General features: G+C 40.2%; 1 protein-coding gene across 2 annotated transcripts in view; it reads right to left on the bottom strand.

The window, feature by feature from the left end:
* The window catches only part of LOC126215318 (collagen alpha-1(I) chain-like), a 324,350-nt gene that overhangs the window by 153,601 nt on the left and 154,999 nt on the right, over positions 1 to 15,750 (bottom strand). For both annotated transcript variants that reach the window (XM_049941998.1, XM_049941999.1), the window contains one exon: positions 9,510 to 9,599. In XM_049941998.1, the coding sequence (XP_049797955.1) occupies positions 9,510 to 9,599 (90 nt within the window). The remainder of the gene's footprint in view (positions 1 to 9,509; positions 9,600 to 15,750) is intronic.

Raw genomic sequence — 15,750 nt, 5'->3', positions numbered from 1 at the left:
TGCGGAATATTTGTCTATAAGGAAGTGGCATCAATGGTTACAAGGATGGTTTCCGGGAGTAACAGATTGGGTAAGGATGCCAGGCGTTCAAGGAAGTGGTTGGTGTCTTTGATGAAGGATGGGAGACTGCATGTAATGGGTTGAAGGTGTTGATCTACGTAGGCAGAGATACGTTCTGTGGGGGCTTGGTAACCAGCTACAATGGGGCGGCCAGGATGATTGGGTTTGTGGATTTTAGGAAGAAGGTAGAAGGTTGGGGTGCGGGGTGTCGGTGGGGTCAGGAGGTTGATGGAGTCAGGTGAAAGGTTTTGCAGGGGGCCTAAGGTTCTGAGGATTCCTTGAAGCTCCGCCTGGACATCGGGAATGGGGTTACCTTGGCAAACTTTGTATGTGGTGTTGTCTGAAAGCTGACGCAGTCCCTCAGCCACATACTCCCGACGATCAAGTACCACGGTCGTGGAACCCTTGTCCGCCGGAAGAATGACGATGGATCGGTCAGCCTTCAGATTACGGATAGCCTGGGCTTCAGCAGTGGTGATGTTGGGTGTAGGATTAAGGTTTTTTAAGAAGGATTGAGATGCAAGGCTGGAAGTCAGAAATTCCTGGAAGGTTTGGAGAGGGTGATTTTGAGGAAGAGGAGGTGGGTCCCGCTGTGACGGAGGACGGAACTGTTCCAGGCAGGGTTCAATTTGGATGGTGTCTTGGGGAGGTGGATCATTAGGAGTAGGATTAGGATCATTTTTCTTCGTGGCAAAGTGATATTTCCAGCAGAGAGTACGGGTGTAGGACAGTAAATCTTTGACGAGGGCTGTTTGGTTGAATCTGGGAGTGGGGCTGAAGGTGAGGCCTTTGGATAGGACAGAGGTTTCAGATTGGGAGAGAGGTTTGGAGGAAAGGTTAACTACTGAATTAGGGTGTTGTGGTTCCAGATTGTGTTGAAAGGAATTTTGAGGTTTTGGAGGGAGTGGAGCTGGAAGTGGGAGATTGAGTAGATGGGAGCCAGTCTCTCCAATCTGTTACTCCCGGAAACCATCCTTGTAACCATTGATGCCACTTCCTTATACACAAATATTCTGCACGTCCAGGGCCTCGCTGCGATGGAGCATTTCCTTTCACGCCGATCACCTGCCACCCTACCTAAAACCTCTTTCCTCATTACCTTAGCCAGCTTCATCCTGACCCACAACTTCTTCACTTTTGAAGGCCAGACATACCAACAATTAAAGGGAACAGCCATGGGTACCAGGATGGCCCCCTCGTACGCCAACCTATTCATGGGTCGCTTAGAGGAAGCCTTCTTGGTTACCCAGGTCTGCCAACCCAAAGTTTGGTACAGATTTATTGATGACATCTTCATGATCTGGACTCACAGTGAAGAAGAACTCCAGAATTTCCTCTCCAACCTCAACTCCTTTGGTTCCATCAGATTCACCTGGTCCTACTCCAAATCCCATGCCACTCTCCTTGACGTTGACCTCCACCTCTCCAATGGCCAACTTCACACGTCCGTCCACATCAAACCCACCAACAAGCAACAGTACCTCCATTATGACAGCTGCCACCCATTCCACATCAAACGGTCCCTTCCCTACAGCCTAGGTCTTCGTGGCAAACGAATCTGCTCCAGTCCAGAATCCCTGAAACATTACACCAACAACCTGACAACAGCTTTCGCATCCCGCAACTACCCTCCCGGCCTGGTACAGAAGCAAATAACCAGAGCCACTTCCTCATCCCCTCAAACCCAGAATCCCCCACAGAAGAACCACAAAAGTGCCCCACTTGTGACAGGATACTTTCCGGGACTGGACCAGACTCTGAATGTGGCTCTCCAGCAGGGATACGACTTCCTCAAATCCTGCCCTGAAATGAGATCCATCCTTCATGAAATCCTCCCCACTCCGCCAAGAGTGTCTTTCCGCCGTCCACCTAACCTTCGTAACCTGTTAGTTCATCCCTATGAAATCCCCAAACCACCTTCCCTACCCTCTGGCTCCTACCCTTGTAACCGCCCCGGTGTAAAACCTGTCCCATGCACCCTCCCACCACCTACTCCAGTCCTGTAACCCGGAAGGTGTACACGATCAAAGGCAGAGCCACGTGTGAAAGCACCCACGTGATTTACCAACTGACCTGCCTACACTGTGATGCATTCTACGTGGGAATGACCAGCAACAAACTGTCCATTCGCATGAATGGACACAGGCAGACAGCGTTTGTTGGTAATGAGGATCACCCTGTGGCTAAACATGCCTTGGTGCACAGCCAGCACATCTTGGCACAGTGTTACACCGTCCGGGTTATCTGGATACTTCCCACCAACACCAACCTATCCGAACTCCGGAGATGGGAACTTGCCCTTCAGTATATCCTCTCTTCTCGTTATCCGCCAGGCCTCAATCTCCGCTAATTTCCAGTTGCCGCCACTCATACCTCACCTGTCTCTCAACAACTTCTTTGCCTCTACTCTTCCACCTCGACTGACATCTCTGCCCAAACTCTTTGTCTTTAAATATGTCTGCTTGTGTCTGTATGTGTGGATGGATATGTGTGTGTGTGCGAGTGTATACCTGTCCTTTTTTCCCCCTAAGGTAAGTCTTTCCGCTCCCGGGATTGGAATGACTCCTTACCCTCTCCCTTAAAACCCACATCCTTTCGTCTTTCCCTCTCCTTCCCTCTTTCCTGATGAGGCAACAGTTTGTTGCGAAAGCTTGAATTTTGTGTGTATATTTGTGTTTGTTTGTGTGTCTATCGACCTGCCTATATATATATATATATATATATATATATATATATATATATATATATATATATATATATAAAGAAAGAAAGTGATGAGACTTACCAAACAAAAGCGCTGGCAGGTCGATAGACACACAAACAAACACAAACATACACACAAAATTCTAGCTTTCGCAACAAACGGTTGCTTCGTCAGGAAAGAGGGAAGGAGAGGGAAAGATGAAAGGAAGTGGGTTTTAAGGGAGAGGGTAAGGAGTCATTCCAATCCCGGGAGCGGAAAGACTTACCTTAGGGGGAAAAAAGGACGGGTATACACTCGCACACACACACATATCCATCCGCATATACACAGACACAAGCAGACATTAGTAAAGGCAAAGAGTTTGGGCAGAGATGTCAGTCGAGGCGGAAGTACAGAGGCAAAGGTGATGTTGAAAGACAGGTGAGGTACGAGCGGCGGCAAATAGAAATTGGAGATATATATATATATCCCTGCTGCATCAGTTGGTTTGAGATGCATCTTGTATCCCAGTGTTTCTGTGAGTGTCTCGTACAAGAGAGTTTTAGTGAGTTGTGGAAATATTGCAGAAATTTCATCCACTGTCAAATGGCAGTCTTCATTAACAATTAATTGATTTTTTCACTACCTCATTAATCAAAATGGAAGGTCTTCCAGTCCTCTGTTCACCACATTTGCTCTTCCTCCTCTAAACTCCCTACATCATTTAAACACGCTCATTCTTTTCATAAGACCTTCACAGTAAACCCTTTTGATTCATGAAAAAATTTCCGTAGGTGTTATTTCTCCTGCGAGCAGGAAGCAGGTTACAGCAAGTGGCTCGCACTTGGAGCGATTTCTTACTGACATTTTTCACAAAACTGGACAGAACTACATGAGTTTATGTACTAACATGTTCCTGTGATGTTCGCTCTAGTCAGGGGATCCGCACCTACTACATCCAACACAAGAAAGGAAGCTGATCACCAATCTGCAGTGAAGCATTCAGTAGTTAGTTATACAAATGGGGATAAAGTAAATTTATGCTGCTACAATATTCAGTTCGCTCCTTAATAATGTCACACACACACTGTCTCTCTGTTCAAAAGTAGACCTATGTGACATTCTATTTTATTCTATAATACCAAGTGTACCGGTATGAAATTAGCGTTAAGATACAAATGTGCCAATAGGGAACATTTCTTGTGAACGAGCCTTAATTTTTTTTTTTTGTTCAGTTGGTATGACATCTGTGAAAGATATTTAGTATACATCAAGTCATGGAACAAACAACATCATATGTTTTCATCGTGTTAACAATATCAAATTTTGTACCAGAAAGTGATGATTTGTGGAAAACATTAATTTTTTGTTTTCATTTGAAAAAAGTGCTGCAGAGTCACATCGAATGCTTGTTGAGGCATATGGTGATCGTGCTCTATCAGAAGCAACATGCAAAAGATGGTTTCAACAGTTCAGAAATAATGATTTTGATGTAAGAAATGAAGAATGTGGAAGACCACCAAACAAGTTCAAAGACACCGAATTGCAAGCAATAGTGGATGAAGATGATACTTTGAGTCAGAAGCAAACGGCAGAAATGCTAAACGTTGCACAACAAACAATTTCTGATCGTTTGAAAGCTATGGGAAAGATCCAAAAGTGTGGAAAATGGGTGACACATGAATTGAATGAAAGACAGATGGAAAACCGAATAACCATTTGTCAAATTTTGCTTCAAAGACATGAAAGAAAATCAATTTTGCATCAAATTGTTACTGGCAATGAAAAATGGATTTATTTTAAGAATCCTAAATGGGAAAAATCATGGGTTAATCCGGGACAACCATCAACATTGACTGCAAAACCAGATCAATTCGGCAAGAAGACAATGCTCTGTGTTTGATGGGATCAGAAAGGTGTGGTGTATCACGAGCCTCTAAAACCTGGTGAAACTGTGAATACTAATCGCTACAGACAACAAATGATCAATCTGAACTACGCATTGATCGAAAAGAGACCAGAATGGGCCAGAAGACATGGCAAAGTAATTTTTTTATACGGCAACGCACCTGCACACAAAGCAAAACTGGTTCAGGATACAATCAAAACACTTGGCTGGGAGCTGCTACCCCACCCACTGTATTCACCAAACTTGGCCCATTTGTTTTCATCAATGAGACATGCATTGGCTGAGGACCATTTCAAATCCTACGAAGAAGTCGAAAATTGGGTGTCTGATTGGTTTGCTTCAGAAGATGAACATTTCTATTGGTGTAGTGTCCACAGATTGCCAGAAAGGTGGTCAAAATGTATAGAAAGCAATGGTCAGTACTTTGGATAAAATGTTTTTACTTTTCAATTCAAAATTAGTGTTTCATTTTCACAAAAAAAACGCTAATTTCATACCGGTACACCTGGTAATATTCTTTTGCAATAATAAGTAAAATAATTTAATAAGTAACCCAAACCAATGATGGTGCATTCATTCTGGCACAAGAATGAAACAGCATGCAAGCTACAATCTGAGAAATTGCCCCTGATGCCTCCCCCCCCCCCCCCCTCCCCCGCTGCTCCCCCACCCAAGCTCTTTTTGTAGTGTTTAAATTTAGTTGATTCTTGCAACAAGTGCTTCAGTTGAAAGTAGTTTTTCTTATCTTAAATGCATAAAAACATATTTTCAGGATTAATTATCAGGTCTTGCTTGTAACTCAATTGAAGAACTAGTCCTGCAAGTACTTCAAAGCTGAGACACATGGTATAATGATGTCATCGAAAGACTTGGCAAGAAGAGGGATCATGAAGTTATCTTTGATTTTACAAGTAACAATGCTCAAATGCTGAACCTAGCAGTATATTTGCAAACTAAAGTGAGAGCCATTATTATTATTGTTATTATTATTTCTTTCCTTTCTCAGACGTTATGTCTGGTTAAAAATGGAAAGTGACGCGGATCTTGATCAAGCGTGACTTCCTTTTAACTGGGATATGTGGTGTTGTTTTATCTGTTATAATGGTTCTGTTCCAGTATAATTTGTATTCATCATTCTCCAGTACATTTTGTGGTGCATACTTGTATGTGGGAATGTGTTGTTTTATTAGTTTATGTTATATGGCAAGTTGTTGATGTATTATTTTTGCTACATTTTCATGTCTTCTGGTGTATTCTGTATTTACTAGTATTGTGCATCCACTTGTGACGTGATCTACTGTTTCCATTTGTTGTTTGCAGAGTCTGCATTTATCTGTTGTGGTATTGGGATCTTTAATAATATGCTTGCTGTAATATCTGGTGTTTATTGTTTGATCCTGTATTGCAATCATGAAACCTTCCATCTCACTGTATATATTGCCTTTTCTTAGCCATGTGTTGGATGCGTCTTGGTCGATGTGTGGCTGTGTTAGACGTACGGGTGCTTATCATGTAATGTTTTCTTTTTCCAATTTACTTTCTTTGTATCTGTTGATGTCATGTGATCTAAAGGGTTGTAGAAGTGGTTATGAAATTGCAATGGTGTAGCCAATGTATTTATATGAGTGATTGCTTTGTGTATTTGGCTAGTTTCTGCTCATTCTATAAAGAATTTTCTAAAAATGTCTACCTGTCCATAATGTAGGTTTGTCGATAAATCCCCTTCCTCCTTCCTTTCTGCTTAATGTGAATCTTTCTGTTGCTGAATGTATGTGATGTATTCTATATTTGTGGCATTGTGATCGTGTAAGTGTATTCAGTGCTTCTAGGTGTGTGTTACTCCATTTCACTACTCCAAATGAGTAGGTCAATATTGGTATAGCGTAAGTATTTATAGCTTTTGTCTTGTTTCTTGCTGTCAATTCTGTTTTCAGTATTTTTGTTAGTCTTTGTCTATATTTTTCTTTTAGTTCTTCTTTAATATTTGTATTATCTATTCCTATTTTTTGTCTGTATCCTAGATATTTATAGGCATCTGTTTTTTCCATCGCTTCTATGCAGTCGCTGTGGTTATCCAATATGTAATCTTCTTGTTTAGTGTGTTTTCCCTTGACTATGCTATTTTTCTTACATTTGTCTGTTCCAAAAGCCATATTTATATCATTGCTGAATACTTCTGTTATCTTTAGTAATTGATTGAGTTGTTGATTTGTTGCAGCCAGTAGTTTTAGATCATCCATGTATAGCAAATGTGTGATTTTGTGTTGGTATCTTCCAGTAATATTATATCCATAATTTGTATTATTTAGCATGTTGGATAGTGGGTTCAGAGCAAGGCAGAACCAGAAAGAACTTAATGAGTCTCCTTGGTATATTCCACGCTTAATCTGTATTGGCTGTGATGTGATATTTGAATTTGTTTGGATATTAAGTGTGGTTTTCCAATTTTTCATTACTATGTTTAGGAACTGCATCAGTTTAGGATCTACTTTGTATATTTCCAATATTTGTAGTAACCATGAATGGGGTACACTATCAAAAGCTTTTTGGTAATCAATGTATGCGTAGTGTAGTGACCTTTGTTTAGTTTTAGCTTGATATGTCACCTCTGCATCTATTACCAGTTGCTCTTTACATCCTTGTGCTCTTTTGCAGCAGCCTTTTTGTTCTTCATTTATAATTTTGTTCTGTGTTGTATGTGTCATTAATTTCTGTGTAATGACTGAAGTTAATATTTTATATATTGTTGGTAGGCATGCACTGGGGCGATATTTTGCTGGGTTTGCTGTGTCTGCTTGATCTTTAGGTTTCAGATAAGTTATTCCTTGTGTAAGTGTATCAGGGGCTGTGTATGGGTCTGCAATGTAACTGTTAAATAATTTAGTTAGATGTGAATGTGTTGAGGTGAAATTCTTTAGCCAGAAATTTGCTATTTTATCTTTTCCAGGGGCTTTCCAATTGTGCGCAGAATTAATTGCTCAGGTGACTTCACGTTGCAAAATTATCACTTCAGGCATTTGTGGTATCATCTTGTATGTGTCTGTTTCTGCTTGTATCCACCGCGCATGTCTGTTATGTAGTACCGGGTTTGACCATATGTTGCTCCAGAAGTGTTCCATGTCTGCTATGTTTGGTGGATTGTCTATTTTAATGTGTGTTTTATCTATTGACTGGTAAAATTTCTTTTGGTTTGTGTTGAATGTTTGGTTTTGTTTCCTTCTATATTCACTTTTTTTGTATCTTCTAAGTCGTTTAGCCAATGCTTGTAATTTCTGCTTCTTTTCATCTAATTGCTCTATCGCTTCTTGTTGTGAGATTTTACCTAACCTTTTTCGTTTTTTGTCTGATATTTCATTTCTTATAAATTTTGTTAGATGTCCAATGTCTTTTCTCAGTTTTTCTATTCTGATCTGTAGCCTGTATTGCCATGCTGGTTTTGTGGGTTTCTTCTGTGTGTTGGTTGGTCCTGATCTCTGCCTAGTGTGAATATTTAGTGTAGTGAGTGCTCCTATATAAACCAGTAGTGGTAACTCTTCCATTTTCATTTATTTTGTTGTGTATGATTGTATTGATAGTTGTTATTGTTGTTTTGACTTGTGGGTTATTTGGTGGTCTATGCAAGAATGGTCTACTGTCTGTATTTGTGTCTTTGTATTCTATATATGTCAGCTGAAATTTTTCTTCTATATCTAACATGTGTGTCACTTCATGTTCTATTTGTGCTTGTTCTGGTGGCTGTCTTAAGATTTCGTTTTCCTCTGATTGTTTAATTGATGCATGTTGTTCTTTGTTTGTTTGCTCTGGGATGTTTGAGTCCATTACTGTATTTTCTTCTTCTTCTGATTGCACATTATTTTGTTCCAGTATTTGTTGTACTTGTTTGATGTTTTCTAATTCTGACTAGGGTATCCTATTATTTTTGATTATTACACGGATCTGATCAGCTAGTCATTGTTCTGTTAAAATTTTTAATTCTGGGTATTTGGTAATAAATGTTGTTTACACTTGTGATCTGTATCCAGTTGTGTTGGTTCCAAAGTTTGTTGCTTGGTAATAACAGAACATGAGGTGTCGGTTAACTTCATCTGATCATCTCATCCTCTGTCTTTGTTTTCCTTCTAGAGTGGTTGCAGGAAGCATATCCTGCAAAACACCTCTATTTGGATTTAAATCATTTTCCGTGTGGCTAGCTAGTGTCGTTACCATTGTGGACAGGCATAGGGTTGAAGTGTCGTCCCCAACCATGACAGCACTTGTCCGAGGCTTCATTAGTTCTGTCCTGAACCAACTAATCACACTAAAAGGGGGGTTAGCCCTATTAGTGGTTCATTCTTTTTGTTGCCTTTTACGACTGGTAGAACATACCGGAGGCCTATTCTCTTCCCGGGCCTCAATGGGTTTTCAATAGTAATACCACTATTATTATTATTATTATTATTATTATTATTATTATTAACAATAGTAATACCACTAGCAGTGGTGATAGCAGTGATAATAGTAGTAGTAGTAGTAGTAGTAGTAGTAGTAGTAGTTGTTGTTGTTGTTGTTGTTGTTGTTGTCGTCGTCGTCGTCGTCATAGTGGTAGTGGTGGTGGGGTCTGTGGTTGTGTGGGTGGTCTTTGGAAATGCCAGGTATGTCCACATTAAAATGGAAGGAAAGGCGAATTTTCAATATGTTTCCTGGCCGCCCCAGAATTTAGGCCCATGATCTGCTATTGGAAACTACTTGCTAATATGTAAGAATCATTAAGAAACTACAAGAGGAAGAAAATTTTCAGACCACTTTGCAGCATTCATGTATACAGATCTACACTGTACAGAACGGGATCCTGCAGAAGGCTGAGAGAAGAGGGCTCACCTGCACAGACTGGACAGCACTCGCCCAGTGGAATGTACTGCTGCGTCGCACACACCAGATCTTGACAAATGACGTCTCTGCACCTGTCATCTGTAACAAGAAATGTGAAATTGTAGAGTCATATTTAAGGGTTTCATAACATTCTATACACTACGGCCCAAGAAGAGAAGGCACTGATGCGGACATGTATTGGAAGATAGCAAGGTGGAAGCTCCACTGTTCAAGACATAGCTGGTATGTGGCTTTTGACGATGATATAAATCTTATGTAGGAAAAATTTATTTATGTAAATATAACAAGTTTATGATTCAGAAAAAATTGTGGGCACTTTAGGATTGTCATACCTCATTTTACAGCCCTGATCTGTAGTACAAAGTACCCAGGTTGCCTATCTAACAGTTTCCAAGGGGCACAACAATTTAACTTTCAATACTTTGCGTAATTATTGACAAAATTTAAATTGCTTTCATTATCTACTCATTTAGAGCTATAGTCTTTTGTCACAGGTTTAATACAATAAGACAAGTATGACAGAAACAGTGTGTTCATACTGAAGCAGTGTACCTCAAGCTGTACAAATGCATTTTATTCATCCAGTATTTGAGATTGAGAGTGCTTAGCAACTTCCGACAGAACTTACACATAATTCCAAATCTTCACAAAACTTTTTCTTGCTTATAGCCCCACAAAATGAAGAAAGGCAAAAAGTCTGTTGCTTGCTACATCTTCGTTGCTCATGCAGTAAAACTTTTGCATCAAGTATGATTTTTTAATTTACTGCTTTGTTACTACCACCTCTATTCACAACCTATGTTTCAGGCAGTATCCACATATACTACAGAATGTACCAGCAAAATTATGTCATTGTACGACACACAGTTTAGAGGCTACGATGTCAAACACTCTGATATGTTAAAACCAACTTTTGCTTAAAATAGAGGGCAAATTACCCAGACTATACTCACTGACTGTTTGATAATGAGAGCATTAGTAACTTCCAAAAATATTTAATCATAATTTCAAACCTCTTCTATTGATTTTCTCACTTACACGCTTAATGTAAAATATTTAACACATTAATTCATTTGCTAAGTAATCAGATGTTTGAAGCTGTTTTATAAATGGGAGTTCAAATCTTTAAAGAACTCTGTTTTATTGGTTCTCTTCTAAATAAAGAACATCTTCTCTCCTTTCTAAATTTTGTAGCTATAGAAATATTAATACTCAAAAATTATGTTGCATAGTTATCCAAATGCTTGAATGCAAACCTTCCAAAAATTTGATGTTACTAAACTGTAGCTCTCATTCTTCTGTATCCACAAATGTATATTTAAAACAGGAGATAACATTAGCAAAATGTCAAAAATATAATATTTTGCTACACTTTGTACAGAGGTTAGGAGGGAGTGCCATGAATATAACATGAAAAATCTTGCCCAGTGGGGTGTGAGCATGGGGTGCAGATGAGTTAAAAGGTCACTTTCTTATGTTTTTCTTGAATAACTGAATAAGGCAAAAACCACAACTTCTAACAAAAGTGCTGAAAAAATTAAACTACATTTAGCTTGCCACAAAAAAAAGGTTCTATTTATTTCTTTCTCTAGAATTTACAGTTTTCACAATGCAGGAAATGGAAAACTGAAAGAATATTAAAAATAATGATTTAATGAAGTAATGTTAATGTTTATTGTTGAATTTAATAGGTAAAGAACAAATATTCCACTCTCTCTACCACACTGTTGTTGTTGTGGTCTTCAGTCCTGAGACTGGTTTGATGCAGCTCTCCATGCTACTCTACCCTGTGCAAGCTTCTTCATCTCCCAGTACCTACTGCAACCTACATCCTTCTGAATCTGCTTAGTGTATTGATCTCTTGGTCTCCCTCTACGATTTTTACCCTCCACGCTGCCCTCCAATGCTAAATTTGTGATCCCTTGATGCCTCAAATCATGTCCTACCAACCGATCCCTTCTTCTAGTCAAGTTGTCCCACAAACTTCTCTTCTCCCCAATCCTATTCAATACCTCCTCATTAGTTACGTGATCTACCCACCTTATCTTCAGCATTCTTCTGTAGCACCACATTTCGAAAGCTTCTATTCTCTTCTTGTCCAAACTGGTTATCGTCCATGTTTCACTTCCATACATGGCTACACTCCGTACAAATACTTTCAGAAACGACTTCCTGACACTTAAATCTATACTCGATGTTAACAAATTTCTCTTCTTCAGAAACGATTTCCTTGCCATTGCCAGTCTACATTTTATATCCTCTCTACTTTGACCATCATCAGTTATTTTACTCCCTAAATAGCAAAACTCCTTTACTACTTTAAGTGTCTCATTTCCTAATCTAATCCCCTCAGCATCACCCGATTTAATTTGACTACATTCCATTATCCTCGTTTTGCTTTTGTTGATGTTCATCTTATCTCCTCCTTTCAAGACACTGTCCATTCCGTTCAACTGCTCTTCCAAGTCCTTTGCTGTCTCTGACAGAATTACAATGTCATCGGCGAACCTCAAAGTTTTTACTTCTTCTCCATGAATTTTAATACCTACTCCGAATTTTTCTTTTGTTTCCTTTACTGCTTGCTCAATATACAGATTGAATAACATCGGGGAGAGGCTACAACCCTGTCTCACTCCTTTCCCAGCCACTGCTTCCCTTTCATGCCCCTCGACTCTTATAACTGCCATCTGGTTTCTGTACAAATTGTAAATAGCCTTTCGCTCCCTGTATTTTACCCCTGCCACCTTCAGAATTTGAAAGAGAGTATTCCAGTTAACGTTGTCAAAAGCTTTCTCTAAGTCTACAAATGCTAGGAATGTAGGTTTGCCTTTTCTTAATCCTTCTTCTAAGATAAGTCGTAAGGTTAGTATTGCCTCACGTGTTCCAACATTTCTACGGAATCCAAACTGATCTTCCCCGAGGTCCGCTTCTACCAGTTTTTCCATTCGTCTGTAAAGAATTCGCGTTAGTATTTTGCAGCTGTGACTTATTAAACTGATAGTTCGGTAATTTTCACATCTGTCAACACCTGCTTTCTTTGGTATTGGAATTATTATATTCTTCTTGAAGTCTGTGGGTATTTCGCCTGTCTCATACATCTTGCTCACCAGATGGTAGAGTTTTGTCATGACTGGCTCTCCCAAGGCCATCAGTAGTTCTAATGGAATGTTGTCTACTCCCGGGGCCTTGTTTCGACTCAGGTCTTTCAGTGCTCTGTCAAACTCTTCACGCAGTATCTTATCTCCCATTCATCTACATCCTCTTCCATTTCCATAATATTGTCTACCACGGGGTGTTTCACAAAGTTACACTGACCCTCCATAGTACGCCTTACAAATCACTGGCACCACAGAGCACAGACACAAACAGTGGGGTGTTTATTTTCCACAAAACTCGTTAATACTATGTGGAAGACAGATTCAAGTTACTAATACCACTAACATAAGAAAAGCATATGGAAATATTCAACGTAAATCACTGCACACTGCTTTACACAGCTAGAGGGGAATTTGATTCTTAATCATCTCATATGGCAGCTGTACTGGCTGTACTGTTCCTCTAGGAAATGTGACTTCCTCCACTAAGAGCACTGATTGCTTTTCAGTTTATGGGCAGACTTTACCTCCCAAGCATTTGCTACTCAGTTCTTTTATGTGAGTAGACAAATTAACTTCACTGAGCATGTGTTTATATAGTGGAGTTATTTTCTGTTTATTCAGTGAGTACTTATTTGCAGTTGTTATGTGAGCTTTTATATAAAATATGTTTCTATAAATAATGGCTGAGAAATGCTTAATTTGTGTGATGTTGTCAACGAGCTTTGTAGTGCGGGAAAGGTACCTGATTGGTAAACACCATAGCTTCCTCCCACCTATTATTGACAGCGTATTTTAAAGTAGATTAACCTTGCTGTAGTCACTTAGTGGTGAATTATGAATGACCAGAAAGTTACTGCACTTCTGTCACTATTAATTGTATTATAGGTCAACTGCACAAATCTCTTCCATTCAGGAATTGCTGGCGCTTGTAGAGTGGTCTGCAGTGGGTGGAGCCACTTACCACAGTACAGGGCTATTACAAATGACTGAAGCGATTTCATAAATTCACTGTGGCTCCATTCATTGACATATGGTCACGACACACTACAGATACGTAGAAAAACTCATAAAGTTTTGTTCGGCTGAAGCCGCACTTCAGGTTTCTGCCGCCAGAGCGCTCGAGAGCGCAGTGAGACAAAATGGCGACAGGAGCCGAGAAAGCGTATGTCTTGCTTGAAATGCACTCACATCAGTCAGTCATAACAGTGCAACGACACTTCAGGACATATGGTCACGACACACTACAGATACGTAGAAAAACTCATAAAGTTTTGTTCGGCTGAAGCCGCACTTCAGGTTTCTGCCGCCAGAGCGCTCGAGAGCGCAGTGAGACAAAATGGCGACAGGAGCCGAGAAAGCGTATGCCTTGCTTGAAATGCACTCACATCAGTCAGTCATAACAGTGCAACGACACTTCAGGACGAAGTTCAACAAAGATCCACCAACTGACAACTCCATTCGGCGATGGTATGCGCAGTTTAAAGCTTCTGGATGCCTCACGGTTTAAAGTTTACGGCCCCTTTTTCTTCTGCGAAAAAAACGTTACAGGACACGTGTATCTGGACATGCTGGAAAATTGGCTCATGCCACAACTGGAGACCGACAGTGCCAACTTCATCTTTCAACAGGATGGTGCTCCACCGCACTTCCATCACGATGTTCGGCATTTCTTAAACAGGAGATTGGAAAACCGATGGATCGGTCGAGGCGGAGATCATGATCAGCAATTCATGTCATGGCCTCCACGCTCTCCCGACTTAACCCCATGCGATTTCTTTCTGTGGGGTTGTGTGAAAGATTCAGTGTTTAAACCTCCTCTACCAAGAAATGTGTCAGAACTGCGAGCTCGCATCAACGATGCTTTCGAACTCATTGATGGGGACATGCTGCGCCGAGTGTGGGAGGAACTTGATTATCGGCTTGATGTCTGCCGAATCACTAAAGGGGCACATATCGAACATTTGTGAATGCCTAAAAAAACTTTTTGAGTTTTTGTATGTGTGTGCAAAGCATTGTGAAAATATCTCAAATAATAAAGTTATTGTAGAGCTGTGAAATCGCTTCAATCATTTGTAATAGCCCTGTATATGACATCTTGCAAGGAGGGTGTGAATATATTTGATGGAATGGTACTGATCACATTCGACTCTAGAACAATAATCTGCTGTAGTGCATTGCTTGGCACATATTGAAATGTCTGATGTTTCATAACACCTAGGTGGCCTATTACTGTTGCAGAGGGAGCCAATTTAGACATCTGGGCCTCTACAGATGTTGGGAGAGCTGACGATGGGACAATGCATTTGATCCTCTCACGCTGTGAAAAATATTCCAGGAATTGATAGTGGGGGAAATGAAATCAACATTGCTGAACTCCACCTGACATCATATACTATGCCTGGCACACACTTCAGTGCATCACACAGCTAACAGCTCCAGCTGTTAAGCTTTGTTACATAATAGTTGACTTAACAACTACAAATATGTACTCACTTAATACACTGAAAACAGCTACACTTTATAAATATGAGTTCAGTGAAGTTATTTTGTCTACTCAGGTAAGAGAACTGATCATGAAATGCTGAGGTGCAATATCTGTAAACTGAAAAGCAAGCAGCACTCACAATGGCAGAATCACCTTTCCTAGAAGAATCTACAGCTGCCATACAGGATAACTGACGATCAATTTTCCCTCCAGCAGTGTGCTGAGATTTATGTAGCTATCCACATACATTTCTTTTGTTAGTAGTATTCATATTTCAGGTAGTGTTACTGCACTTCATGGAAAATAAACACACTCCAGGCATATTTGCACATTACAAAGCCAATGATTCACAAGACAGGTTGTGGAAGGGTTCATGTATCTTTGTGAAACACCCTGCAGTTGCTCCTTCCATCATAGTGGGGTAGGGAGAGTGGGTATTTGTTTGTTCACCGTTCATATAGCTTATGAATGAGGGAAGTGCACGACCACAATTTGGTGACCTTTCTTCACTCACGCATCTACCCTACACCCCTCCTCCCCCCCACCCCCCACCCCCCCACCCCAATTCCTCCACGTTGTCACACAATTTATCCATCAATAGAGTTTTCTTGCTTTTATAAATAATACATAATTTGATATTCAGTCT

This window comes from Schistocerca nitens, chromosome 12 (genome assembly GCF_023898315.1).
Source record: "Schistocerca nitens isolate TAMUIC-IGC-003100 chromosome 12, iqSchNite1.1, whole genome shotgun sequence".
NCBI classification, from domain to species: domain Eukaryota; kingdom Metazoa; phylum Arthropoda; class Insecta; order Orthoptera; family Acrididae; genus Schistocerca; species Schistocerca nitens.
The sequence above is the reverse complement of the archived record's forward strand: the minus strand, read 5'-3'. Positions and strand labels throughout refer to the sequence as shown.